Source organism: Syngnathoides biaculeatus, chromosome 8 (genome assembly GCF_019802595.1).
Source record: "Syngnathoides biaculeatus isolate LvHL_M chromosome 8, ASM1980259v1, whole genome shotgun sequence".
Lineage (NCBI taxonomy): Eukaryota > Metazoa > Chordata > Actinopteri > Syngnathiformes > Syngnathidae > Syngnathoides > Syngnathoides biaculeatus.
In genome coordinates, this window is record NC_084647.1 from 24,403,815 (window position 1) to 24,429,523 (window position 25,709).

A 25,709-nucleotide genomic window follows, 5' to 3' on the forward strand; every position below is an offset into this window, starting at 1 on the left:
TTCCTCTTCTTTCTTCCTGGGTGTGCACTCCGCATTTAAGTCACAAGCTGATTCAAGCGCTTGCACACTTTGAATTGATAGCCACGGACAACATGGAGGCCTCTTTGGGTTCTTTCGGGAACCCCATCAAGTTTAAGGATCAGGACTTTCAGAGTCTGCTGGAGAAGTGTCTCCGGTCCGGTGACATGTTCTCTGATCAGAGCTTCCCAGCCGAGCAGAAGTCCATCGGCATGCCGGAGGATGACGACCCCAGAAAGGCCATCAAGTGGAAAAGACCCAAGGTAGAGCTGCCACATTTTATTAACCCGTTATTCTTCCAATTGCTTCCAGTATCAACAAGAGGATTGAATTCATTACTACAATCAATAGAGGAGTAATTTTCAAAGTCTGGTATGAGTACCACTAGTGGGACTCTCTGGAGTGGTGTGTGAAAGTATGTAAAATCAATCAATATAATACAAAGTTTAAAACATCACATACAATGGCTTCAATCTGTTTATAGTCTTTTTAAAGAACACATCCAGAACTGTAAATATTTGGAGTTTTCCAGTACTGTACATTTGCATTTAATCTAATGACCTGTTTGCTTTTAAAAACTTAAGTACGTTTACCAATGGAGTGTGTGTGCAACACATGATAAGTGAGCCATTCGCTTACTTAGCTATTGTATTTTAATTTTAGTCTTTATTGTGGTACTCGGTGTAAAAAGATTGGAAAGCTACTAAGACAGAGCATTGTTCATTGCAGCCACGAATGTCAACATTATACATGGAAAAACTTGACAATTAGGTACCCCTTTTAAAGTAAAGCATTTTTTTAAATTACAAATATAATAAGGTTTGTCTGTGTTATGATTAACACTGTTGGCGAGGCATTCACGTTCCAATACTTGTTATATATGATTAATTCTTAAATTGTCTTTTACGTTTCATGCACGGTGCTGTAGCTGGCGAGTGCCGGCCTCACAGTTCTGAGGACCGGGGTTCAAATCCCAGCGCCGCCCGCATGGAGTTCGGATGTTCTCCCCGTGCCTGCGTGGGTTTTCTCTGGGCACCCCAGTTTCCTCAAACATACCAAAAAACGAGCATTCATTGAACACTCTAAATTGCCCGTAGGTGTGATTGTGAGTGTGACAGTTGTCTGTCTCTATGTGCCCTGCAATTGGCTCACAACCTGTTTTTAGGGTGTACCCCGCCTACTGCCCATTGACAGCAGGGATAGGGTCCAGCACTCCCGTGACCCTCATGAGGATAAACGGCACAGAAAATGTATGTATGGATCTTAAAAATTCTCAGGTTGTGCCAATCAAAATGAACCATTATCATCTACATGAAAGCAGAATTTGTCATGAACGTAATGATGTCTGCTGGCCCCTGGGAATAAAACTGTTTCACAATTTTCTTTCCTGCGAAATTTCCTGACTTAATTTGTCCATGACCCTCATGCTGTCCCGTTTTCTGTCCACCTCTGAAGGACATCAGTGAGAACGCCGTGTTTGTAGAGGGAACCATCGGCACCACTGACATCTGTCAAGGACAGCTAGGTGAGTACATAAGGACTGGACTAGGCCCTCTTGATGTGAACAGATCGTGTCTGGGAGATGAAACTTCGCGTGAGGGGCTCTGCACTCCCATTTTTTTACAGTTTTGTTTCTTTCACCCCCACACCAAAGACTGAAAAACAAGACAGAACAGATGTTTTCTCTTGAAGAGGAATGTGACTTATTACAGATAGTTTGTGTTTGTTGCCAGGCATTGACACTAGCAGGACTTGCACTCCGCGGGAGACCAGTTGTTGCCGCTATTTCCTGCTGGCCTCACAGCAATATGGTTGGCTGATAAATGACAAAGGCATTGTCTTGTGTCCTCAGGTAACTGCTGGCTGCTGGCAGCACTCTCCTGTCTCACCATGCACCCCAAACTTTTTGCCAAGGTGGTGCCGCCTAACCAAAGCCTGTCTAAGTCTTATGCGGGCATCTTCCATTTCAGGGTGAGTAAAACAGTAAGTGGAGAGACCGCAGCGCATTCTCCTGTGATGTCATCCGTCATGCTGCTAATAAGAGACTCCCAAACGTCTTTGCTTGGGGTTCGCCATCGCTAAATTTCTCAATCAAACATGAGCATAAACCGTGGACTTTTCTGTTTGTGCTTGCAGTGAAATCAAACATGATCAATTTGATTGGACGCCTTACGGCGACTCATCTATAGGAAAACATTATGTAAGGTCATATCACAAAACTGCAATCCTTTCTCACCAAAATTGCTAGTACTGCTGCTACTTATCTACCACACAAACAACTTACCCATGTACCCACATTTTCAATTAAGCTTAATATGCCACCGACCTCGCTACCTACCTATCAGAGTGCTCGTCATCAATTACTTTTTAACAGCTGCACATATACCACGCATTTTTGTGAAAAACCCTTATGTACCACCTGCAAACCATCTTATCTACAGTACCTACCTACCAAACTGGGAACCTACCAAGCAACCTACTAACTTCAACTAATTCAAGGAAAGAACCAAACAATGATTGTTTAATTGTAAATAGTCATACTTCATACTTTATTGCATATTGGCTGCAGCTGAAGCTTGTGTGGCTCCTTCACGTGTAGTTGTACTTAACCTCTAAAGTTGTGAAGAGTGTCATCAATCCAGGGACAGTCTTCTTCTTCTTCTTTTCCTTTCGGCTTGTCCCGTTAGGTGTCGCCACAGCGTGTCATCGTTTTCCATTTAAGCCTATCTAATGCATCTTCTTCTCTAACACCCACTGTCCTCCCTCACAACATCCATGAACCTTTTCTTTGGTCTTCCTCTCACTCTTTTGCCTGGCATTCCATCCTCAGCACCCTACCACCAATATACTCACTCTCTTGCCTCTGGACATATCCAAACCATCAAAGTCTGCTCTCTCGAACCTTGTCTCCAAAACATCCAACTTTGGCTGTGCCTTTAATTAGCTCATTTCTAATCCTATCCAACTTGCTTACTCCGAGTGAGAACCTCCACATCTTCATTTCTGCCATCTCCAGTTCTGCTTCCTGTTGTTTCTTCAGTGCCATTACACACACATATATTCTGTTTTACTTTGGCTAATCTTCATTCCTCTCCTTTCCAGTGCATGCCTCCATCTTTCCAATTGTTCCTCCACCTGCTCCCTGCTTTCACTGCAGATCACAATATCATCTGCGAACATCATGGTCAAAGGGGAATCCAGTCTAACCTCGTCTGTCACTTATCCATTACTATCGCAAACAGGAAGGGACTCAGCACGGAACCCTGATGGAGTCCAACCTCAACCTTAAATTCTTCTGTCACACCTACGCCACACCTCACCACTGTTCTGCTCCCCTCATACATGTCTTGTACTATTCTAACATATTTCTCCGCCATACCAGACTTGCGCATGCAGTACCACAGTTCCTCTCTTGATACTCTGTCATAGGCTTTCTCTCGATCCACAAAGACACAATGTAACTCCTTCTGACCTTCTCTGTACTTTTCCACAAGCATCCTCAAGGAAAATAATGCATCTGTGGTACTTTTTCTAGTTCTTAATACAGGTACAGTATGATGTAAAAAAAAAAAAAAACAATAAAACAGAACATTGAGGGAAAGTCCATTTATTTCAATAATTACTTTCAAAAAGATAAACTTGTGTGCTATATTAGTTCACGATACACAAAGTGAGATATTTCAAGCCTTTATTTGTTTCAATTTTGATGATTGTGGCATAAAAGACAATAAATAAATCCAGTATTTCACAAAATTTGAATATTTCATGTGCCCAACAAGTACTTTGTTGGGGCCTCCTTTTGCTTTAATGGCAGCATCAAGGCGGCAGGGCACGGAGGTCCCTAATCAGCCTCTGGAATCGTTCAGGTGTTATTGACACACAGGTTTTTTAGATATTGGCCTTTGGAGCATCTGCAACCAGCTTGACTTTGGCGCTTCTTCAGTTTTCCTCTAGATTCCGGGACCTTGATTTCCAAATGAAATCCAAAATGTATTTACATTACATCTGAAAAGAGAACTGGGGAGCACTGGCAACAGACTAGTACCTTTTCTCCTTAGCACAACACAGATGGGTCTGATGTTTTTGGTTCAGTGGAATTTTCCAGCTGTATCCCATGCTATGCAGACATGTCTATGTGGCAGATCCGGATATACTGACGCCAGCCTCCGTCCACTCCATATGAAGGTTCCCCAGATTTGTGAATCGCCGTTGCTTGACAATCGTCTCAAGGCTGCGGTCGTCCCTGTCGCTTGTGCACCTTTTCCGGCCACTTTTTCCCCTTCCTCTTGAAACTCGGTTAACGTACTTTGATATGGAGCTCTGTGAGCATCCAGTTTATTTTGCAATTACTTTTTTCTCCTTATGGAGGACGTCAATGATGGCATTTTGCACTGCCATGAAGTCAAGTCTTCTCCATGATTCTGAATCCTACTAAGCCAGGCTGAGACCATTTAAAGGCTGAGTAAAACCTAAGCAGGTGTTTTGGGTTAATTAGCAGACTTTGTTGTGATATTCTCATTTTGTGAAATACTGGATTTTTTTTTTTTTAATGTCGCCTTTCTGCCATAATGAAAACATTTAAAGGCTTGAAATATTTCATTTTGCGTGTGCTTGACGAATAAAAGAGTACTGAAATAAATGGCCGTTCCCTCGATATTGTACGTTTTTTTTGGGGGTGGGGGGCACACACCTGAAAATAGTGTTCCCAAATAGCAGAAGCTTATGTAACGGCACTGCTCGACGTAGAAGCGTATTCGCATTGCTGTCAAGAATTGTTGAAGAATTTAGCGGTACGAGAAGTTCTCTGTTTTCCATGGGTGCAGCAGGCCTTTGGAGACTCCTAACGAGAATGTGACATGACTTAACTTGTAGGACTGAGGGACTGTAAACTCATTTTGGCCTGTCACGGTGATTTGAGAGCAGTCCAGGCATGCAGGTAGTGAATACCCGGTGACATGCACGCACACATACAGCTGCAGGCTTGTAGAGAACACATCCCGTGTCACCACCAATTAGGCTTTGAAAGGGCGAGAGAACTGCACCTTTTATTACTTAACTCATTTAACAGCTTTCACTGTCTGTCTTGCACAGTTTGACGTTCCATTTAGACTAAATGTAGACAATGAAAGACGCTTCGATGTGCGGTTAAACTATTTCTCTATTTGGTCACAGAGTAGGACGTCTTTTCACTGTATCTCATGTGTGGTCTATGGAAGTAAATATGTGCCACCAGGATTTGAATTAAAAATGCCACTAAAAATGTTGTTCTAAAATTCCCATTGCTATTTCAAAGTGATCACATTTTCAATAGCTGTATTTCAGTTTAACTTTTCAACGTTAACAAATTCGCAAACCCAACCCAACACCCAGCCAATCCAGTTATGCTTTCTTAGTCACATGACGTCACATACTAAGAAAGAGTAACTGGATTGGCTGGCTGTTAGGTTCTGACCTGAAGTAACTCTGCCCCCTTCACAGTGAATTTAGACGGTGAATTTCAGACAGCGAATCGAAGCCAATTCAATCTCAGGAGACTAAAAATATTGTGTTTGAATTTGAAAGGTTGATTTTTTTTATGGCGAATTTGTTAAAATTGAAAATTTAAACTGAAATACAGCTATTGAAAATGTGATCACTTTGAAATAACAATGTGAATTGTACAACATAAAATTTTCTGTGGGATTTTTAATTCTGGGCACCACAGTGGATCAGCAGGTTCTCCCCAAACCTGCGTGGGTTTTTTCTGGGCACTCCAGTTTCCTCCCACATCCCAAAAACATGCAACATTAATTGGACACTCTAAATTGCCCCTCGGTGTGATTGTGAGTGGGGCTGTTTGTCTCTATGTCCCCTGCAATTGGCTGGCAAGGGTGGACCCCACCTCCTGCCCTTTCACAGCTGGGATAGGCTCCACCACTCCCCACGACCCTCGTGAGGATAAGCGGCAAAGAAAATGGATGGATGGATTTTGAATTCAAATTCTGGTGGCACATATTTACTTCCATGGTGGTCCGTCCTAACGATGGTTCTCGACTGCCTCTACCTCCCCTGTAGTTCTGGCAGTATGGTGAGTGGGTGGAGGTGGTTGTTGATGACAAGCTGCCAGTGCGAGAGGGCCGTCTGCTCTTCAGCTACTCTCACACCCGCAACGAGTACTGGAGTGCCCTGGTGGAGAAGGCCTACGCCAAGTCAGTTCCGCCGCTACAAGCATATGTTCCTGCCTTGTAAAGTCTGACGTGGCCCCGCTCCTTGCATCATCCGAACCATTTCTGGTCCCCTTGCAGGTTAATCGGATCATACGGAAGTCTGAGGGGTGGCAACATTTCGGAGGGGATGGAGGATTTCACGGGCGGTATCGCGTACTCGCTGTCCATCTCCTCTCACACGCCTCGCGTCTTTTGGAGGTTACTGACGGCCGCCCTCGCCCGGGGCAGCCTACTTAGCTGCTTTATTCAAGTACGTGGGCGGATTTCCCGGCGTGCAAACTGACATTCATAACAACCCGTGGTGGGGGCTTCTTTTTTTGTGTCCCTGCAGGCCAACAACTACAAGGAGGTTGGTAAAGTAAATGCAGACGGGCTGATAAAGGGCCATGCCTATGCCATCACTGAAACTGACCAGGAAAGTATCCAAAGTTCTCAACTCCATATCAGCATCTCATTTCATCATTATATCCACTCATTCTCAACGTATCTCATTTGATCTAATTTTATCATTGTTCTCATCTTATTTTATCATCTCATAAATTTGATATCACATCTCGTTATTATTGTCGTCATAAATTTGCCTTATAATTTTATCATCTCACAATCTATCTTGATTCATCTTGTAATCTGTCTCGTGTAATTTTATCATCTTTTCTTCGCATCTCGTTGTCTCGTTTCTTCCCCACATTTTATCAGTTGATAATTTATTCGTCATAATTTTATGCTGTACATCTTATTTTCCAATTTAATCATCTCATAATACAACAGTATATTATTAATTTTATCATGCCATGTATCATTTATCATAATCTTACAAAACCTCATTTTGTCCTGTAGCATTGTCAGCATTTATCATTTCTTCCCACCTTTTTATCATCCCATCATTTTGGGACCTGTTACCATCTAATCATTTCATTACTTTTTTTTCCCTCATCAAACGATCCCACTTTATCCCATGTCATCATTTTAAAAATGGACAAATCGTGTCTCATAATGGCATCTCAACTTATGTCAACTTACTTCATGCTATCATTTGAGCTCATCACAACTTAATTTTATGATTTCACCTGATTGCAAATGATGACAACGTATGATCACCCTTGATGAGGATTTCTTGTGTTTTCAGGTGAGGCACGAGGCAGATGAAATTTTGCTTCTGAGGCTGAGGAATCCATGGGGCTTTGTTGAGTACCGTGGACCCTGGAGCGACAGGTGAGGTCAAGATCACAATTTTAGTTACATTTGAAAACTAGTAAAAATACATTGTTATATATTACAGTGTGTGTGTGCGTGCGTGTGTGTGTGTGTGTGTGTGTGTGTGTGTGTGTGTGTGTGCGCGCCACTGCAGGGCCAAAGAGTGGGATGACATATCCAAAGAGGAAAAAGCGAGACTTGAAATGAAACGTAAGGAGGATGGAGAGTTCTGGTGAGCATCATAAACTGCAAGAAATCCCGTCCAAATAGCACTTCAGTAGTGACGAGAGTGACATCCTCTTATCTGTGATCTGGGACAGGATCAGTGCTGATGATTTTTGCAAGAAGTTTGATTTTGTGGAGCTCTGCAGTATCAACCCTGACAACCTTGTGGAGGGGAAAAGAGTGGAGTCCTTCACTTCCTCCGCCTCTTTGAAATGGACCATCAATGAGCACGATGGAGTGTGGCTGAAAGGAAGCTCCGCCGGTGGAAGCCGAAAATACAATCGTTTGTACTACAAAGGAAAAAATTCTCTTTGCTATGGGATCTTAATTTTTTTAGCCATCATACCGGTGATCTCTCCTTAGGGTCCTTTTGGAAGAACCCTCAGTTTGAGCTGGTCCTCACAGAGCAAGACCAGCCGAATGAGGAAGATGAGGAGGACGAGGAGGACGGTGATGAGGAGGAGGATGGCGGAGGCCCAAACGACAGCAGGAAGCCGGAAAAGCAGAAGATGAAAGCCAAAAAGTGCACGGTGCTGGTGGAAATCCTGCAGAAAGACCGCAGGCGCAAAGATAAAGTCCACTTCCTGTACATGGGGTTTCACATCTACAAGGTCCTCGTTCACATCCAAAAAAGAAAATCACGCCTTTCAATTGTGGAACTCACACTTTTCTTCATCTTTTGTATTGTTTTTCAGGTTCCCTCTGAGGTTGGTTGTCAAAGAATATTCATGGTTGAGAATGCAGTTTTCAAATTGCAAGCAAGATTTGAATGTAGCCCCAATTGAGGCTCCGCCCTCACCCCCCCCCCCACTTAGCATCTCTGCCCCGGCTAAAAAAGGCCCCCATGCTCACTAGCATTGTAAGCATCACTCATTCATGATAGACTATTGCCAAACTTGAAATGCTACTATTTTGAGTTAGGGTTAGTTATATTCTTATATTAAGATATTTCTGCCTCTACAGTTTGTGATTGGTTATCCTTGTTGCGTTGTGACAATGGGGATAGACAGGGATAATTAAAAAAAATATATATAATTTGAATAATATTCTATTGTCAGGTCATACAGTTTCAACATATATGACAAAAAGTGTTTTTCTGTTTTGGAAACTGCAAGTTCTACCTTGTAATTTAAGGAACTCTTTATTTTATTCCACTCAGCTTCAGGGTACATGTCTGGACCGCAACTTCTTCATGAAAAATCGTCCAGTTGGTCGTTCAGGGAAATATAAGGCTCAAAGGTAAAACTTTTACTCATTAAAATACAGGGAGCAATGCTTATGCTTTAAAACTAGAGTTCTGGGGGCACTGTCGAGCAGACTACGGAGTTGGACGTGTTTTTGGGGGGCTGCCTCCAAACCTTTCAGTATTGATCTGAAATGTCAGCAAATCTACATTATATATACATTTTAAGTACAATGTACGAACAGATACACTTGTGTAAGTACAAATCAGATTTGATGCTTGGCACAATAACCCCATTTTGTAATGATTGTTCCAACAGTGGACCTTTTTTCACCAAGCTGATTGGCAATTTCTCCGCAGCCCTTTCCAGCCGTGTAGAGTTGTACAATTTTGTCTCTGGTGTCTTTGGACAGCTCTTTGGTTTTGGCCATGTTACACGTTTGAGTCTTACTGATTGTATGGGGTGGACAAGTGCCTTCATGCACCTAACATGGAGTGGAGGTCTTTGAGGGTCAGAATTCTCGCTGATAGACAGGTTTTAAAATACTCATTTGCAGTTGTATCACACAAATAAATCGTTGAAAAAAATATACATTGTGATTTCTGGAAATTGCTTTTTAGATTATCTCTCTCACAGTGGACATGCACCTACGATGAAAATTTCAGACCCCTCCATTATTTCTAAGTGGGAGAACTTGCAATATAGCAGGGTATTCAATTACTTATTTTCTTCACTGTAGTTGTTTCCTCACGAGTGTTGGAAAGACTGGGCCTGCCTTCACTAAGTCAGACACGTTTTGTTTTTTTTTGTGGCAAGAAAGGGGTTTGCAACATCATGTTTTGTGACACAGTTAAAAACTTCACTAATACAGACATTGCGACAACATACATCAAGAGTAAATACCTCCCCCAGAGGGCAAGCTGATTCATGAAGCACTAAATACTCAGTAAGCAATATTTTTACTGTTCGCAAATGTTTCTTAACACAATAAGTGAGTAAATGAAACAATTACTAGTTTGTTATATTAGTTCACCACACACAAAGTGAGATATTTCAAGCCTTTATTTGTTTCCATTTTGATGATTGTTGCATAAAGACAATCAAAAAAATCTGGTATTTCACAAAATTTGAATATTTCATGCGCCCAACAAAAAACTACTTCTAATGTACTCAAACGGAGAGTTTGATAACCAGGTTGAGTAACTATTCGGTTCGGTGTCACCAGGAAACCTGATTTTGACAAACATTTGTGGGACCAATGCAGATTCTACAATGTACAATTTATAAGACTTCAAACTAAAGGATGTATGGAAAGAAAGAACTCCAGATTCTAGGATCTCTGTCCGGTTTTTATGATAACATAGTGATTTGAAACTATGTTATCTGACTTACAGTTACAATAAACTGAGAAGAGATCCTCCAAGATGGCTCTTTCAACACAAATGACTACATGATGAAGACCCAGTTCATTATTTATTTTTCAGATAAATATTACTCAGAAGTCCACAAACATAAAATGGGAAGTGTTTCATCGTCACGATAATGAATAAGACGCACACAGTATGTACCTGTCGATGACCTGCAGGGCTGTGTGGAGGAAGGTGCACCTGGAACCGGGTCACTATGTCCTGGTGGCGTCCACATATCGGCCCAACCAGCCCGGAGAGTTCTTTGTCCGCATCTTCTCCAAGACTGTCAACAGTTTGGGGTGAGATAGAGGAAGCTGAAAGTTGAAAAATAGAAAATGTATCAAATATTCTGCATTTGCAAAGACAATAATGTTCACTTTTGACTAACACAGGCAGGGAGACATTGTACAAGTGTAAATATAGAATGCTTATGAAATTAAAAATGGGCATATGATGGAAAAAATACTTTACACAAACAGTCCAAAAGAGGCTTTGTATTGAAAATACAACCAATACCTTTACAAAATTTTCTTTCTCGGTGCTTGGTTTTTCCTTGACACTCTTAGTAGCAACTGTTGTAACTTGCATTAGGCCGTCATGGTAACAAAAGCTGTGTTCGGCCTTGAATCCTTTGAACTGTTTTTCTTTTAAAGCATTTTCTTCAATTGAATGCTTTGCTAGTTTGTAGATGTGATGAATAGCACGGCATCAATTTGAGAGCCCTTTCAAATAGTTTGGCCTTCTTGTGTCGGTAAATAAGGCGGAAACAACGCACAGTGATGCATGTAGCGCAACGCTGCAGCAAACTTCAGCCACAAAAATAAATGTATTGATAACTTTATACTCCTTACGATGGAGGCCATTTTGAGATGATTCTGTGTGTTATTATACAGAACTCAGGATTTTACATGTTCTTCTGGTTATCTACCGGTGAGTTGAGAACATTTCTATGCTTCTACATTTGTACGTATGTACAGGTATAAAGTAGTAGCAAGCATTAGTTTATTGGTTTCTGTCAAACAGGTGACAACAGCTCCTGCTACACCAGATGACAAAATGAGAGTTCTGAGGGCTTTTGATGACGATGCTGGACCAGTAAGTACTGACTGGAGACTCTTAAAGGCGAAATCCAGTGCCTGCCTTAACAGTGTATCGAATAGGTCATATAATATGCACCCTATTTTGACAATGTGATGTTAAATCCTCTCTCATTTAATAGTGTTTTAAGAAGATTTTTATCGACAATTATGAATTTTCAGGGGCCCTGCCATTTTCACAAGTCACATGATCGACGTGGGCGTATGTAACGTGTACCGTGCCATTCCAAACGCTCAATTACATGGGACATACTTCCATCCAGATTTGAACCTGTGGCTGTAAATAATGTTGAATATTCGGATGGTTCTTCGGGCGGAATGACGTGGAGTCTGACTACTCCGAGGCCTATGCGCGACATAAGTGCGTAAACAAAGCCAAGGTCCCAGGAGCTCCGGGCTGGCAGCCGCGGATGGTTCTTCGGATGGGAATGACGCGGAGCTAGGCTAAAGGCCTCCGCCGCCACCGAAGGCGGGCCGCGAGCCGAGCTTCAACGTCCGGGGAGGCCTTTAGCCGAGCTTCGGTGGCGGCTAGCTTCGGCGTCCAGGGTTAACGAAGCGGGCAGCGGTGGGCCACAGGCCGAGCTTTCAGGCGGCCGAGGCCGTTGGCCATGGATGCCGAAGCTAGGCTAAAGGCCTCCGCCATCACTGACGCTTGGCTAAAGGCCTCCGCCGCCTGAAAGCTCGGCTCGCGTTATTCCATCCGAAGAACCATCCGAATATTCAACATTATTTACAGCCACAGGTTCAATTCTGTATGAAAGTATTCCTCCGTCTTGCCAATCAACCGATACTGCTTTTTCTTCATCAGATGAGAATAAATCTGAGAAATCAGCGCTGGGCATAAAAGGTGTCCCATGTAATCAAGCGTTTGTAACGGCCTAGTACACGTCACATACGCCAACGTACATCATGTGAAATGCGAAAATGGCAGCGCCCCTGAAAATTCGTAATTGTCGACAAAAATCTTCTCAAAACACTATTAAATGACGGATAGCATCACATTGTCAAAATAGGGTATATATTACATGACCTATTGATACACTGTTCATGCAAAGCACTGGATTTCTCCTCTAAAGGAGACATGTTAAGCTGTTTTGTTTTGTTTTTTTTTCCTTCCACAATAACATCTGTGGCATGCTTTCATCGAAATACTTCACAGATCAAGACTAATATCACAGTTCATCCGGCATCATTCTTGTGCTGTCTCATGCATGCGAGCTGGCCTCAATGCGGCTTTGATATAACGGCAGCTCTGGCAGTGTAGTGCGTGCAATGAGATATATATTTATAGTGAAAAGGAAAGTACTCACAATTGAATATTGTATATACAAAATCACTTTTCACAAGGCTTGAAGAATATATAAGAATATTGTTATATCGCCATTTTGTATGTGTTTATACAGAGTTTGCTTACCAATATTTGCCATTTTGAGAGCTGTAAATTCAGCTAATTGTAGTTAGCTCATCAATCGTGTTGTTAATTCATCAAAAACTGAACTCAACCTCTCCTTTTTTTTTTTTTTGCTGACATCGGTCCGATATCTGATCACACAATATCACTCCCACCTCCATATTGACAACGTGGCCAAAAGTTCATATACCTGCCAGTTATCAGAAGATGATGCCGGTATCATTGCTAGCTAGCACTAATCTGTGTCATCACTTCAGCTATTCTTACCTATTGGATTTGATATGACGGTGCTACACTTGAAAGAAGCTCTTTCACTCTGGAACTTCATCCAGCCTAGCTTCCAAATTATTATTTTAGAAACTCAGTATGTGGGTGGTAATTATGTAAATTAGCCCCACTGTTATGTAACTGTGGAAGTGTAGAACTGCTTACAGATTCATTTTCAGAAGTAGCCATCAAATTTGATACATAATTTTCAGCATCGACCACCCGACCCCACCCCGGTAACGATTGACCTGGAGGGCGAAATATAGATGCTTTGGCGGGACCACCATCTAGGGACATTGCACAAACCACTACTAGTTAGTTACTTGTTCCCAGCCAACTCATTATGTATACAAACAATAAAAACACATTTGCCATAATATGTCCTTTAAGTACTGTTTATTAGCCTGCCTTAGAAAATGTCATGTTAGAGTAATCATCCTTTTTTTTTTTTTTTTTTTGTCACCTAGGATGACAGGCTGAACCCCAGGGAGCTGATGAAGCTCTTCAACTCAGGTAGGCGACAACCACTCCGCCCTTAATCGCCACTAGGTGGCGACATAGTAACAACGTACTCAAGTCTGAGGAAGTCACAGAGGTCACCAGTCTAGACGGAAGCTCATCACTTCCTGTCTAATGGCGTAACTGAGGGTTTTTTCAGAGTCGTACCGCCAGCCAGACCTGCCCTCATCCTTGCCTCATCCTACCCACACTCATGACTTTTCCCCTTTCTTGTCCTTTTACCCTCATTGTCAAGTCCTGGATAGAAATTATCACCTGCCGCTGGAGACATGCCGGCAGCTCATTTTTGGAGAAGACGTATCCTTTTCACTCAGTCCAAGTTGCAAATGACTTTCAAGGTTAACAATCTGGCCTTGGCCCCTACCCAAATACAGTACACCTGCCACCAAATACCCTTTGTCTACATGCTATTAATAGGCCCTTTGGTCACACTACACCAGCCATTCAAGGGTAGGTGAGTACACAGACGTGACCGGTGGCAACTGTCCATCGACTATGTGATGGAGAAAAGCTGTGATGCAGAGGGTGTGTTCATCCGCCTGCATGCACCACTGGGTCTTCCCTTCCTTCTGGACCATTCCACCATCACATAACCACTTTTACCATGACCAGACATCCATCAGCAGCAAGAGCTCATTAAGAAAGTCTGTTCTGTAGTCTTCTTTTTTCCCTTTCGGCTTGTCCCATTAGGGGTCGTCACAGCGTGTCATCTTTTGCCATCTAAGCCTATCTCGTGCATCCTCCTCTCTAACACCCACTGTCCTCGTGTCCTCCCTCACAACATCCATCAACCTTTTCTTTGAACTTCCTCTTGCCCTTTTGCCTGGCAGCTCCATCCTCAGCATCCTTCCACCAATATACTCACTCTCTCGCCTCTGAACGTGTCCAAACCATCGAAGTTTGCTCTCTCTAACCTTGTCTCTAAAACATCCAACTTTGGCTGTCCCCCTAATGAGCTCATATCTAATCCTATCGCGAGAACCTCAACATCTTCATTTGTGCGACCTCCAGTTCTGTTTCCTGTTGTCTCTTCAGTGCCACCGTCTCTCGGCCGTACATGATGGCCGGCCTCACCGCTGTTTTATAAACTTTGCCCTTCATCCTAGCGGAGACTCTTCTGTCACATAGAACACCAGACACTTTCCGCCAACTGTTCCACCCCGTTTGGACCCGTTTCTTCACTTCCTTACCACACTCTCCATTGCTCTGTATTGTTGAGTCTGTTCTGTAGTGTTTGACCTAAATAGGCCAAAGCACTGGGAGATAATGCAAATGCCATCAAAGATCGTGACAGTAGTTAAATAGTTATTTATCCATTTTACATACCACTTATCGATATTAAGGTCACAGGTGTGCTGGGTTTATACCAGCTGACTGCGGACGAGAGACTGGTCGCTAGCCAATTTCAGGAGTAGTATGATAGGCTCGAGATCCACAATGACTTTATTGGTGAACATTGTCCTCACTTGGCCTCCTTTTTCATGTTGAGATGCTCTTAACTGTGTTGTGAAGACAAAAGGACGAGCCAGTCTGAACCGTCAGCAAACAGAAACCGTGCTGGCCGGGCTACGTCACTCGCAGGTGCGTATTATGGAATTGAATGGAAAAAAAGCTATCTTTAGATATTCACAAGACAGGACATGAATGTCTGAGAATCTATCCAGACAAAAAGGGAAAAAAACTCTTTTACGTTTTTTCGGTTTACTGATATTGTGACAATAATTTAAAAAAAAAAAACAACTTAGGCTAACAATATGACTAGCAAAGAGCAAGAACAGTCAAATAAAATTATTGATAAATAATATCAGAAAGGTGACATTTAAATTGAAGTTTAAGCATAATTTTACAATTAAAATAGCATTTTTTCAAATTTTCTTATCAAATTTTAGAACATACTGTAGCTACACTTGATTAACACCATCCATCCATTTTCTGAGCCGCATATCCTCACAAGGGTTGCGGGAGTGCTGGCAACTATCCAAGCTATTTGGGCAGGCGGTGGGATACACACAAAACTGGTTGAATCGCAGGGCACATGGAGACAGACAATAGTCATGCTCACAATCACACCTAGGGGCAATTTAGAGTATCCAATTAATGTTGCATGTTTTTGGGATGAGGGAGGAAACCGGAGTGCCTGGTAAAAAAAAAAACCCACACAGGCACGTGGAAAACATGGAAACTCCACCCAGGCGGTGCGGGGATTCGAACCCCGGTCCTCAGAACTCTGAGGCCAGCTTCTCCAGCGTGCCACTGATTAATACCATTTGGTGGAAAAATGACTAGAATATACCTTCTCATACATGTTAATTCTAAAAGAACATTTTAGCTGTAGAGAAGAAGAACAGAAAGATTTACTGTATTGCTGGGAACAAAGCCCACGGAGTATTGGATCGTAAAGAGACCAAACATTGAACCCTCAAAAGCCCTGATTTATTGCTTCCATTCTGTAATTACACCACTGAGCCTGTTTTATACCCTTCAGTAAGTATTGTGTTTCAAATGCAGTAAATATGAGGTTTGCATATTAAAGACCAACCCTCTTTGTCTTTCCAGGCCATTTTTTTCCAGTTTGATGAAGACGCTTCTGGTACCATGAGTCCTTTTGAACTAAGTTTAGCTCTGCAGGCCATGGGTAACTGCGCACACAAACAGTACACACTGTACTTATACAGTACGTGCATCTAGCTGCATGTCCGCTCCGCTCTGTGTGTCAGGGATGAAGTGTGATGGCAAAGTAGTCCAGCTGCTGTCTGAGCGCTTCGCATCCGGAGAGTTTCACCTGCCCTTCCATGATTTTGTAGCCGCCATCGCCCGCCTCCGCAAGCTTTTTGGTAACGACGCTCACACATCTACTGAAGTGTGTTTTGTTTCCATTTAGAAAATTAATTCAAAGTTTAAAAACAGTATTTATCATGGAAATGTAATTAATTATGCAGTGGCAGTGTAGAGGTTGGTACATGCTGACTTTCATGGTGCGGGTTTGATGCCCGGCCAGCCGAATAACCCAGCCACTGAAAAACACAGTGGAACTGCAACTCTTGTTTATTTTCGTGTTTTTCTGTTACTTTTTTATGTTTGAAATATAGAATTTAATCATTCTGAAAATGGACAAAGACTGAAAACGACGGGCGGCACGGTGGCTCATCTTGAAAGCGTTGCCCTAACACTTCTGAGGTCCCAGCTTCAATCCTGGACCCCGTCTGTGTGGGTTTTCTCCGGGCAGTCCGGTTTCCTTCCATATCCCAAAAACATGCAACATTAATTGGACACTCTAAATTGTACCTAGGTGTGATTGTGAGCATGACTATTGTCTGTCTCCATGTGCCCTGTGATTGGCTAGCAAGCAGCTCAGGGTATACCCCACCTCCTGCCCGTTGACAGCTGGGTTAGGCTCCAGCACTCCGGCGACCCTTGTGAGGATAAGCAGCTAAGAAGATGGATGGATGGATGGATGAAAACTACAATATGTAATACTGAGCCAGATGTGCACTTTGACATCTGTCAGGAGTCGGCCCCCTTCCCCCAATGTGTAAAAAAAATTCGATTGCCTTCACTCATATCAGCAGTTATCCTGTGCAATTCCAATATGCAGTTAGCTAGTTCGCCGAAGCTTGAAGCAGATATATTTTTTGTGGTTCAAATAGAAAATAAATAGCATATCAGCAAATTCCAAAGATGTGACAAATCCCGCCACAAGCCCAAGACATTTTTCTATGAAACCTCTCAGAGCTATACAGAGGTCCCAAGAGAATTGACATGGCTGTATTTGCTCTAGGAAGTCATTTCCCACCTTTTCTCTCCGCAGCGCTGTATGAATCAGAAAGCAGCCGTGAGGTGAAAGACAGAGGCATCAACGCTGTGAGTATCCAGTTGTTCATCTTGCACCAAAGTGAACTTGAGTGTGATCTCATGCTCGGTGGAACTTTTGTCCATTGCAGTGGCTCATTCAGTTTCTGCTGGTGTGAGGAGGATCGCCACATGGACCCGGCAGAGCGTCATTGACTGACACGCTGACAACAGATACACAAAAGAACACACAAAACTCCTTTACCAACATTTTCTATGTCCTGAATCTTGGGGAAACTTTCAGTATTTTCTTGAACCTCCTAAAAAATAAAGAAGGCAAATATAGTGTGTACTCTGGCCACAGGTGTTTACTAGGAATCCTTGATGACTCAAAACCTTTTCTGCCGTTAATGTGACCTATAACCTGTACAACTCAACAGGAAATAAGTACAATAAAATTGAGATAATGTGGTTGCAAAAGTGTGCACACCTTCTTACAACTTGCGATGTGTATGTATTCGGAATCAACCAATCCCAAATGGGAGTCAGTACAAAACTGCCACAATTTAAAGTGCCTTTGTTTTACCCCAAATAAACTTCAGATGTATTGGGCTTTTCTAGATCAGTTTTAGTAAACTAGCTGAACCCTTGGTGGTTTTTTGTTTTTTTTTTTTTTAGCTAACATTTACTGCTGTCTGAAACTGTTCATAATTCCCAGTTCCATCTGAGAAAAACAGCCCCAAAGCATCACGCTACAAGGCGTACTTTTGGTGATGAGCAGTGTTGGCTTTACACCAAACGTACCTTTTGGAATTCTAGGCAAAAAGTTAAACCATGTACTAAAAAGACAATAATTGCTGCAGCTCCTTAAATGTTGCTGTCTGACAGTCTCGCTGAGCAGTTTTCTTGTCATCATTTCACCAATCTTGGAAGGAGGTCCCATACTTGGTAAATGTATAAAATGGATTTTTTTAAAATCATTTCGATTGACGATCTCAGGTCAAGTATTTACATGTAACTTCATCTGAGTTGCTGGTGTTAAATATTTTAGTATTCGAGTGTCCAACAACAACAAAAAAACTTGTATTCAGATAGGTTTTTCAAATTGTAAATGTAATTTAATTTGTTAATTTTTTCCTAAAAGAACAATTATGAATATACAAAATAATTAAAAACAATAAATGAAAAATAATTCATCTCTGAATAATTAGCAACCAATTGTTTTTCTTTTTTAAATAACTGTTTTTTTTCCTTGAATCCCGTTGGACAGGAAACAGTTTTTTTGTTTCTAAACATTTTTGTGATGCAATTTCATGCAAAAAAAATAAATAAAAATATATTCAATTTCAATGTAGCATTTGTTGGAAGTATAAAAAAACACGTGGCATTAATAAAAAAAAGTGCATGAACAGCATTTATGTTGGGAAGCTAGCATGTTAACATATAGCATAATACAGGACAGGTCCATCGATGTATGTTTATGAGCTTAAAGACCAGCTGACTAAACTCAAGAGGAAGCACAAATATGTATTAAATACACAATGGCATAATATGACTTTAACAGTGACGCATAGCTTGGAACAACATGAATTGTCTTCATTGTTGGGCAACTATGGCAGCAGACGTCACGGAATACCATGCAGCACGCATGGCCTACCTTATAGTAAACATGATGTGCCAAATGATTACTCAAAAAACATATAAACGAGCGCACCACCTCTAAAGCACACTTCTCCACAGGCTCCCAACAAATGGAACGTAACCACACTATTAAGCAAAGTTGCGCTCACAGAACATCATCGCTACGAAAGAGTAATCAAAGCAATGAGCCGCAGCAGTCAATCCAATCGGTGAAGATTGGAACGAAAAGAGGCAGTAAACACTGCGGCGTGACAAATTAGCACAATACAAACAGAAGTCACTACTCAGTGCATTGTACAAATCCAAATATGGCAGTGTAACAAGTCAACTGCAGCCTCTGCTCTGTGGTAGATATGAACAATTTGGTGTTCAGCTTTTTGCTCAGTCTGAAATTTACTTTTGGCGTATTGTCTTGTTTCACTTCATTTGATTTTCTCTGACGTCTTTGTTGTGTTTGCGGTTTGCAAATTGTATTTTTTGCCATTTTCCTGCCCCTTGAATCAAATACGTGCACCTAGCATCTATGACGAACGTTTGCTCTCTCTCTTTCCTGTCATTAATAAATCTATGTACCGTAAACACGTGATTTATCAAGATCTAGGTCAGTCTTCTATTTAGCACAGTAATTGTATTTTTATACTTTTAGTAAAGCAACAGCTTGATTAAAAAAATAAACAAAAATCAAGTTACATGTACTGTAATTCAAAACAAGCTCTCCATTGTGGTCTGCCTCAGGCTGGAAGCCGCCATATTTTCAAGTGCAAAAATGACATCACTGTGCTTTTACGCCAAGACAGAACGTAGCCTATGTCTATTGCAATTGAATCATATTTATGAGTTTGGATCGTTTAGTGAAAAAGAATATTCTACCCCTGACAAAACCATTCAGCTCTATTTACAGTATTCCAACAGAGGTGTTTAAATGGATCATTTTGAATCAGTTTGGGCCTCTACCCGGATTCTAACTCAAATACAAAGCCATGTGTCGTAGTGTATTTTTGCCACATGACGATGATTGTTTTCACTAGGTTCTGTGGCATATTTAACACCTTGAAAACGCTTTTGTAAATCAGCTAAAATTAAATCACAGCTTGTGCTGCACAACGTGACTAGAAAAATGGCAGGAAAGGCCTAACAGAACAGCTGGGTTGGGGTTAATCAGTGGCACTTTATTGATTTATTCATTTTCCTCTTTCAGAGAATCAGAGGCACTTTTAAACTGTTGGGTGTGTGCTGACATAACTTTGAATTCGATTTATTAATTCTGAACACAGCCACATCTTTCACATGTCCAACTTTTGAAGATGTTTCTTTTTTTTTTTCCTCCCAATTGTGTTGTACAGGTTGTGGGTCACATTAATGGTGTCATTATTTTTACCTTATGAAAAAAAAAAACTGGCAGCTGAAAAGGTGTGTAGACTTTTCACATCCACTGTTGCTGTAATCATAAATCTCTAAAACAAGCGTCACCGCGGCCCCAACAGTTTATTCATCACGTACTCAAGAGCACAGCCTGAGTGATTATCTACAAACTGACACACACTGAGTTAACGACGGTCGTTTCGGTGCGAATGTGAGGGAGATGTCTCAGCAGCGCTACACGCTATTCTTATCACACTGACGCCACGTACGGCGTCAACACACCCTTACTTTCATCCAGTCATCAACCTCCACCACCACCACCGCCATCCTGTTCCATCTCGTCGCACAATTTGCATCCTCCTCCTCCTCCTCCCTGTTACAGACTCGGTGTCCTGTCCTCTCAACACGTCCGCTATTAATAAATCCTTTGCTGCTCTCACATCACCTTGTGTTCATTATGAGGTCAGTTCACATGTCAGCCACATCCTGACGGAGGGATGAGCAGGAGACGACGTACAATGAAGTGAGTGTCAAGAAAACTTCCGCTCTAGATTCCATTTTATACAGTTGAACCGCGAAGGTTTCATAAGAACTTATGGAAATAGAAACAAAAGAAAAAAGGGTCATTTACAGTACGGGCAGTGCATTAACTTTAACATTCTTAACTGTGATACACACAAAAAGAACCAAAGCAAAACGTAAAAAGAATAATCCATCCATTTTTGACACTGCTTATCCCCACGAGGGTCTCGAGAGAGTTGAGGCCTATCCCAGCTAGCTTCGGGCTGAAGGCAAACTACACCCCGACCTGGTTGCCAGTCAGTCGCAGGGCGGATACAGTATCAATACCCTCAATGAGCAGGAATCAATCCCATGCTGCCCGCACCAAAGACAGGTGTGTGTACCATTACACCATCAGTGACTTGAAAAGAATAATATACACAATAATTGAGTATCTTTAATAATTCCATTTTACAGCTGAATGTGCCTTTACAGCAGTGCTCTCAAACTCAATTCCCTCTGGGGCCGCTGTGGGCACATTCTAGCTGAGGCTGGGCCGCAGCCTCGGCGCACAAGCACGCAATTTAAATGAGAAATTATAAAAAAAAATCTTAATTTTTTTTTTAGCAAAAAACATAAGCAAGGAAGCTGGTGTAAACAAGCTGTGAGAAAAACTATTCATGAAACTCTCCACGGCAACACCACTGTAACTTTCATCCATCCATCCAGTAATCTATCCATTTTCTTTGCAGCTTATCCTCACGAGTGTTGCGGGGAGCGCTGGAGCCTATCCCAGCTGTCAACGGGCGGGAGGCGGGGTACACCCTGAACTGGTTGCCAGCCAATCGCAGGGCACACAGAGACAAACAGCTGCACTTGCAATCCCACCTAGGGGCAATTTAGAGTGTCCAATTAATATTGCATGTTTTTGGGATGTGGGAGGAAACCGGATTGTCCAGAGAAAATCCACACAGGCACGGGGAAAACTTGCAAACTCCACACAGGCGGGTCCGGGATTGAAGCCGGTCCTCAGAACTGTGAGGCCAACGCTTTGCCAGGTGATCCACCGTGCAGCCTTCATAAAACCAATTTAGTGTTTTTCATACTCTGTTATTATGCTTTATTAAATTTTTAGATTTTTTTTAGCAGTCACGACCTCAAGAGCTACAACTCCACTGTGATTGGTAGGTTCGTCATCTCCACACACAACACTGTAAAAGTGCCATTCATATAAAACTTCAGGGCCACACTATTATTTAACTTTCACATTTAGGTGGGGCCCACAAAATATCATCTTGGGGGCTGCAAATGGCCCACGGGCCGTCAGTTTGAGACCCCTGCTTTACAGTCTTTGAATGGGTAAATTGCTCATTTGTTTGAGAGAAAAGGGTTTTTTTTTTATAAGAGAAAGAAAGTCATTCATTGGACAGGTCTCCCAAAAACATGTTACAATATGAGAAAAAGGATATTTTTTCAAAGAAGAACATTTGTAATATTAAGAGGGGGGAAACAGTTTTCAAGAAAGTCTTATTCTTTCTAGAAAAACAACTAATCCTTCCCCAAAAGCTTGAAGTTTGGTATTTATACAGTAATACATTTGCAAGATCCACATCAACGGTGGAAATTGTTTCCAAATAGGCCGAGCGGTACTTTACCTTGGTCGGACTTTTACATCACAAAAACCTGGGACTCGAAAGGGGTGTGTATACTTTTTAATATCCACTATCTCCCTCAGATCAGAATAATACTTGTGACCCCTCCCTTTATCTCCCCCTGTGTTGGTTCTTCGCATCCCTCCACCTGCTCCCCTGCACTCCCCGCCTCCCTCCCCAAGCTGTCCCGTGGGACGCGATGATGCTTTGACAGTGAGATTGGCGTCTGTTCTCGGAGGTGGTATTCTTGTGGCACAGAGGCGGGGGCCGTCACCGCCAAAACAAGAATAGTGCTTGCAGAGTTGTAGTGTAGAGTGTGGGGGTGGCATCTGGGGAGGGCTGCTTATGGTTGATGGAAAGTGTGAGCGCGAAGCCATTGTAAAGACAGAAGGTTGTGGTGCTCTTGCGTAAGTCGGCTTCTTCTCTGCAAATTTAGCCCGAGCTTGCTCACGCATAAATTTGATGAGCAGCACGATTGCGCTCGTCATAGCACGCGTATTTAAAGGTATCAAGAGTATGTGCTGGCATGTTTGGTACTTGCAATTCCCAAAATAGGTTTAGAGAGTTTACAGATGTTAAAAGAAAGCTTTTGGGGAAAAAAAAGGGTGTTTGCTGTTTCCCACATTTCGATTCAATTAAATTCTTGACAGGGCACACATTAAAATACCTGGACAGTTTATTCCCAGAAAATGAATGTGTGTTTTTTTTTAAATTGTAATCACTATCATTATATTCATCATTAGAAATGACTATTTGGGGCATAGTGAAAAGGAGGGAGGGGGGGAGTAATGTTCTGAGAAGTTATTTTTTTAAAGCAACTTTTGTTTTTGAGAAAAGAAAATTCATCCATCAATTTTCTTTTTGCCGCTTATCCTCACAAGAGTAGCGGAGAGCGCTGGAGCCTATTCGAGCTGTCAACGGGCAAGAGGTAGGGTACACCCTGAATTGGTTGCAAGCCAATCGCAGCGCACATTGAGACAAACAGCCGCACTCACAATCACACCGAGTGTCAATTTAGAGTGTTCAATTAATGTCGCATGTTTTTGGGATGTGGGAGGAATCCGGAGTGCCTGCAGGAAGCCAACGCAGGCACAGGGAGAACTGCAAACTCCACACAGGCGGGTCTGGGATTGAACCCAGGTCCTCAGAACTGAGAGCACTTTACCAGCTGAGCCACTGTGCTGCGTTTATTGTAATCGCTATCATTAACTTCATCATTAGAAATGAATATTTAGGCCACTGAGAAAAGGAGGGGGGAAGTAATGCTCAGGGTAAAGTTATTTTTTTAAAGCAAGTTTTGTTTTTGAGAAAAGAAAATCCCCCAATCATTTTTTAAAAATAAGATTTCACGGGGGGAAAAAAAACATGAGAATGAGTAGTATTGTTTTCCAGAATTTAAATAAAACATTACAAAAATATTATTTTCTTCTTCATTTTTAATAATAAAATTCATACTTCTTCAAGAAAGAAGTGAATTTTGAGACAAAAGTTTAAAGGTTACCTGAATAGTTTAATATTAATAATAATAATAATAATATGGAATTGGCTGCCAAGTAGTTCAGAGTGTCCCCCACCCATCAGCCGTGATTAGCTATAGCTGGGATATGCTCTAAGCACATTTAGTGAGAATAAGCGGTTTCAAAAATGGATGGATAATAATAATTCACTCTGTACCTTTATTTATGGGTGCTCCAATTTAGGACTGCGTTACGTTCTGTCACAGGGTTGATTTTTTTTTTTGTCCTATGTTATGAGCCAAAATTTTTGTTTCAAGAGAATTTCTGATGCTCCGCCATAGAGTGAAGTTAAAATAAAAAGGAGAAAGGAAGCTACGCATGAAGTTTTAGCTGTTAATTAAATGGGACAACCAAACACACAACTACATTCATTCATTGTTGGAGCCGCTTATCCTCACAAAGGTCGCGGGAGTGCTGGAGCCTATCCCAGCTGTCATCGGGCAGGAGGCGGGGTACACCCTGAACTGGTTGCCAGCCAATCGCAGGGCACATAGAGACAGACAATAGTCACACTCACAAGCACACTTACGGGGAATTTAGAGTCTCCAATGAATGCATGTTTTTGGGATGTGGGAGGAAACCGGAGAGCCTCGAGAAAACCCATGCAGGCATGGGGAGAACATGCAAACTCCACACATGCGGGGCCAGGATTTGAACACTGGTCTTAAGAACTGTGAGGCCAACGCTCTGCAGCTGCGCCACTGTGCTGCCATCATGAAACTAATTTGTTTTTCATGCTCTGTTATTATGTTTAATTACATTATTAGATTTTGCAATGTAGTACTAATTTTCTTTGTTAATAAGGATACAAAAAATGTTTGTTTTTTGGGGGGCACAGCGGCTGTAACAGTAGACACTTGTTATTATACGAGTCAACACCACACAACGTATAGCAAAAATATGTGGATACTGTAGTACCTCTACTTACAAACGTCTCTAGTGATGAAAAATTCAGGTTAAAAAATGCCTCCTCAAAAAATATTGTCTCTAGTTATGAAGGAAATTCAGGATCCGAAAGAAAAAACTAAGCGCTGGAATCGCAGCCCCCAAACTCCACTGAACTTTAACATCCTGTATCTTGGTTTGTGTGCCGGGATAGAGCTGCTCTCCCATTAGCTATTACCATAGCATCTTTCTGGCATCCCATTGGCTAGGAGGAATGTCAATCTTTACCCATGAAGCCTTCCGTTTCCATCCACACTTAACTGTCACACATTGGAAAAGTACAACTTTTCATGAGGTTTTTTTTTTTCCGCAAGTTTATTCATCTTTCTTCACCATGGGCCCCAAGAAACTTTAGTGGAATTAAGTTGTGTGCCTGCGTATGTTTATACGTATGTTTTCTCTCAGCTGTTAAAGTTCATCTCCTCCTCAGTCCCCCACAATGCCTTGTGCTTGTCACTCATCCTCCTCTTCGCATAGTCGCCCACTGTCAAAGAGAAATTAACATAATTGTTAGTATTTTTTTAAATGATGTACTTTGAATGCCTATTTGGAACGGATAAGGCAGTTTACATGTAAAAAGCACTTCTATTTATGAAAAAAATTCACATTCCTGTTGAGATTGCACTGAATTGTATTTTACAAAAGTGATTTTTGGGTTGGGCCCCCCCCCCCAAAAAAAAAGTTTCAAAAACTGAAAAAAAAAAAATCAAATTAAACAAGTCAACTCAAGGTACAACAGTACTTGTCTGACTGTGGCAATCAAAAACTTTTG

At 41.8% G+C, this 25,709-nt stretch overlaps 1 protein-coding gene and 2 long non-coding RNA genes across 5 annotated transcripts in view; 1 reads left to right on the top strand and 2 right to left on the bottom strand.

Annotated features, from left to right (window-relative positions):
* Positions 1 to 17,451, bottom strand: part of LOC133504468 (uncharacterized) — a 29,486-nt gene extending 12,035 nt beyond the window's left edge. The window contains exons 1-3 of the long non-coding RNA XR_009795965.1: positions 17,324 to 17,451; positions 10,396 to 10,550; positions 7,292 to 7,424 (exon numbers count right to left, since the gene is read on the bottom strand). This is a non-coding gene — a long non-coding RNA (uncharacterized LOC133504468). The remainder of the gene's footprint in view (positions 1 to 7,291; positions 7,425 to 10,395; positions 10,551 to 17,323) is intronic.
* Positions 12 to 18,325, top strand: capn12 (calpain 12). 3 transcript variants are annotated; one of them, XM_061826707.1, is made up of 22 exons: positions 12 to 281; positions 1,474 to 1,543; positions 1,871 to 1,989; positions 6,073 to 6,206; positions 6,303 to 6,474; positions 6,556 to 6,636; positions 7,348 to 7,436; positions 7,573 to 7,650; positions 7,739 to 7,926; positions 8,007 to 8,254; positions 8,339 to 8,350; positions 8,803 to 8,882; positions 10,413 to 10,535; positions 11,130 to 11,166; positions 11,260 to 11,331; positions 13,479 to 13,524; positions 13,766 to 13,827; positions 15,043 to 15,111; positions 16,087 to 16,165; positions 16,248 to 16,364; positions 17,339 to 17,391; positions 17,472 to 18,325. In XM_061826707.1, the coding sequence occupies exons 1-22, from the start codon at positions 93 to 95 to the stop codon at positions 17,496 to 17,498; spliced, it is 2,145 nt and encodes a 714-aa protein (XP_061682691.1). In that variant the 5' UTR covers positions 12 to 92; the 3' UTR covers positions 17,499 to 18,325. The 3 variants fall into 3 exon arrangements, with proteins under 3 accessions (XP_061682691.1, XP_061682692.1, XP_061682693.1); XM_061826709.1 differs by lacking the exons at positions 12 to 281; positions 1,474 to 1,543; positions 1,871 to 1,989 and adding exons at positions 4,777 to 4,808; positions 4,891 to 4,954; XM_061826708.1 differs by lacking the exons at positions 12 to 281; positions 1,474 to 1,543; positions 1,871 to 1,989 and adding an exon at positions 4,722 to 4,954.
* On the bottom strand, positions 3,610 to 4,458 carry LOC133505069 (uncharacterized). The gene is made up of 2 exons (XR_009796144.1): positions 4,064 to 4,458; positions 3,610 to 3,982 (listed from the first exon to the last, which is right to left on the bottom strand). It is a non-coding gene; the product is annotated as an uncharacterized LOC133505069 (long non-coding RNA).
* Positions 18,326 to 25,709: the final 7,384 nt, after the last annotated feature.

Bases quoted from the DNA above. Each gene is read 5' to 3' on its own strand.
- capn12 (XM_061826707.1), top strand. From the start codon at position 93: ATGGAGGCCTCTTTGGGTTCTTTCGGGAACCCCATCAAGTTTAAGGAT. The intron at 282-1,473 runs GTAGAGCTGCCA...CCACCTCTGAAG, and splicing joins TCAAGTGGAAAAGACCCAAG to GACATCAGTGAGAACGCCGT. The intron at 13,828-15,042 runs GTATCCTTTTCA...TGTGTTGTGAAG, and splicing joins AGCTCATTTTTGGAGAAGAC to ACAAAAGGACGAGCCAGTCT.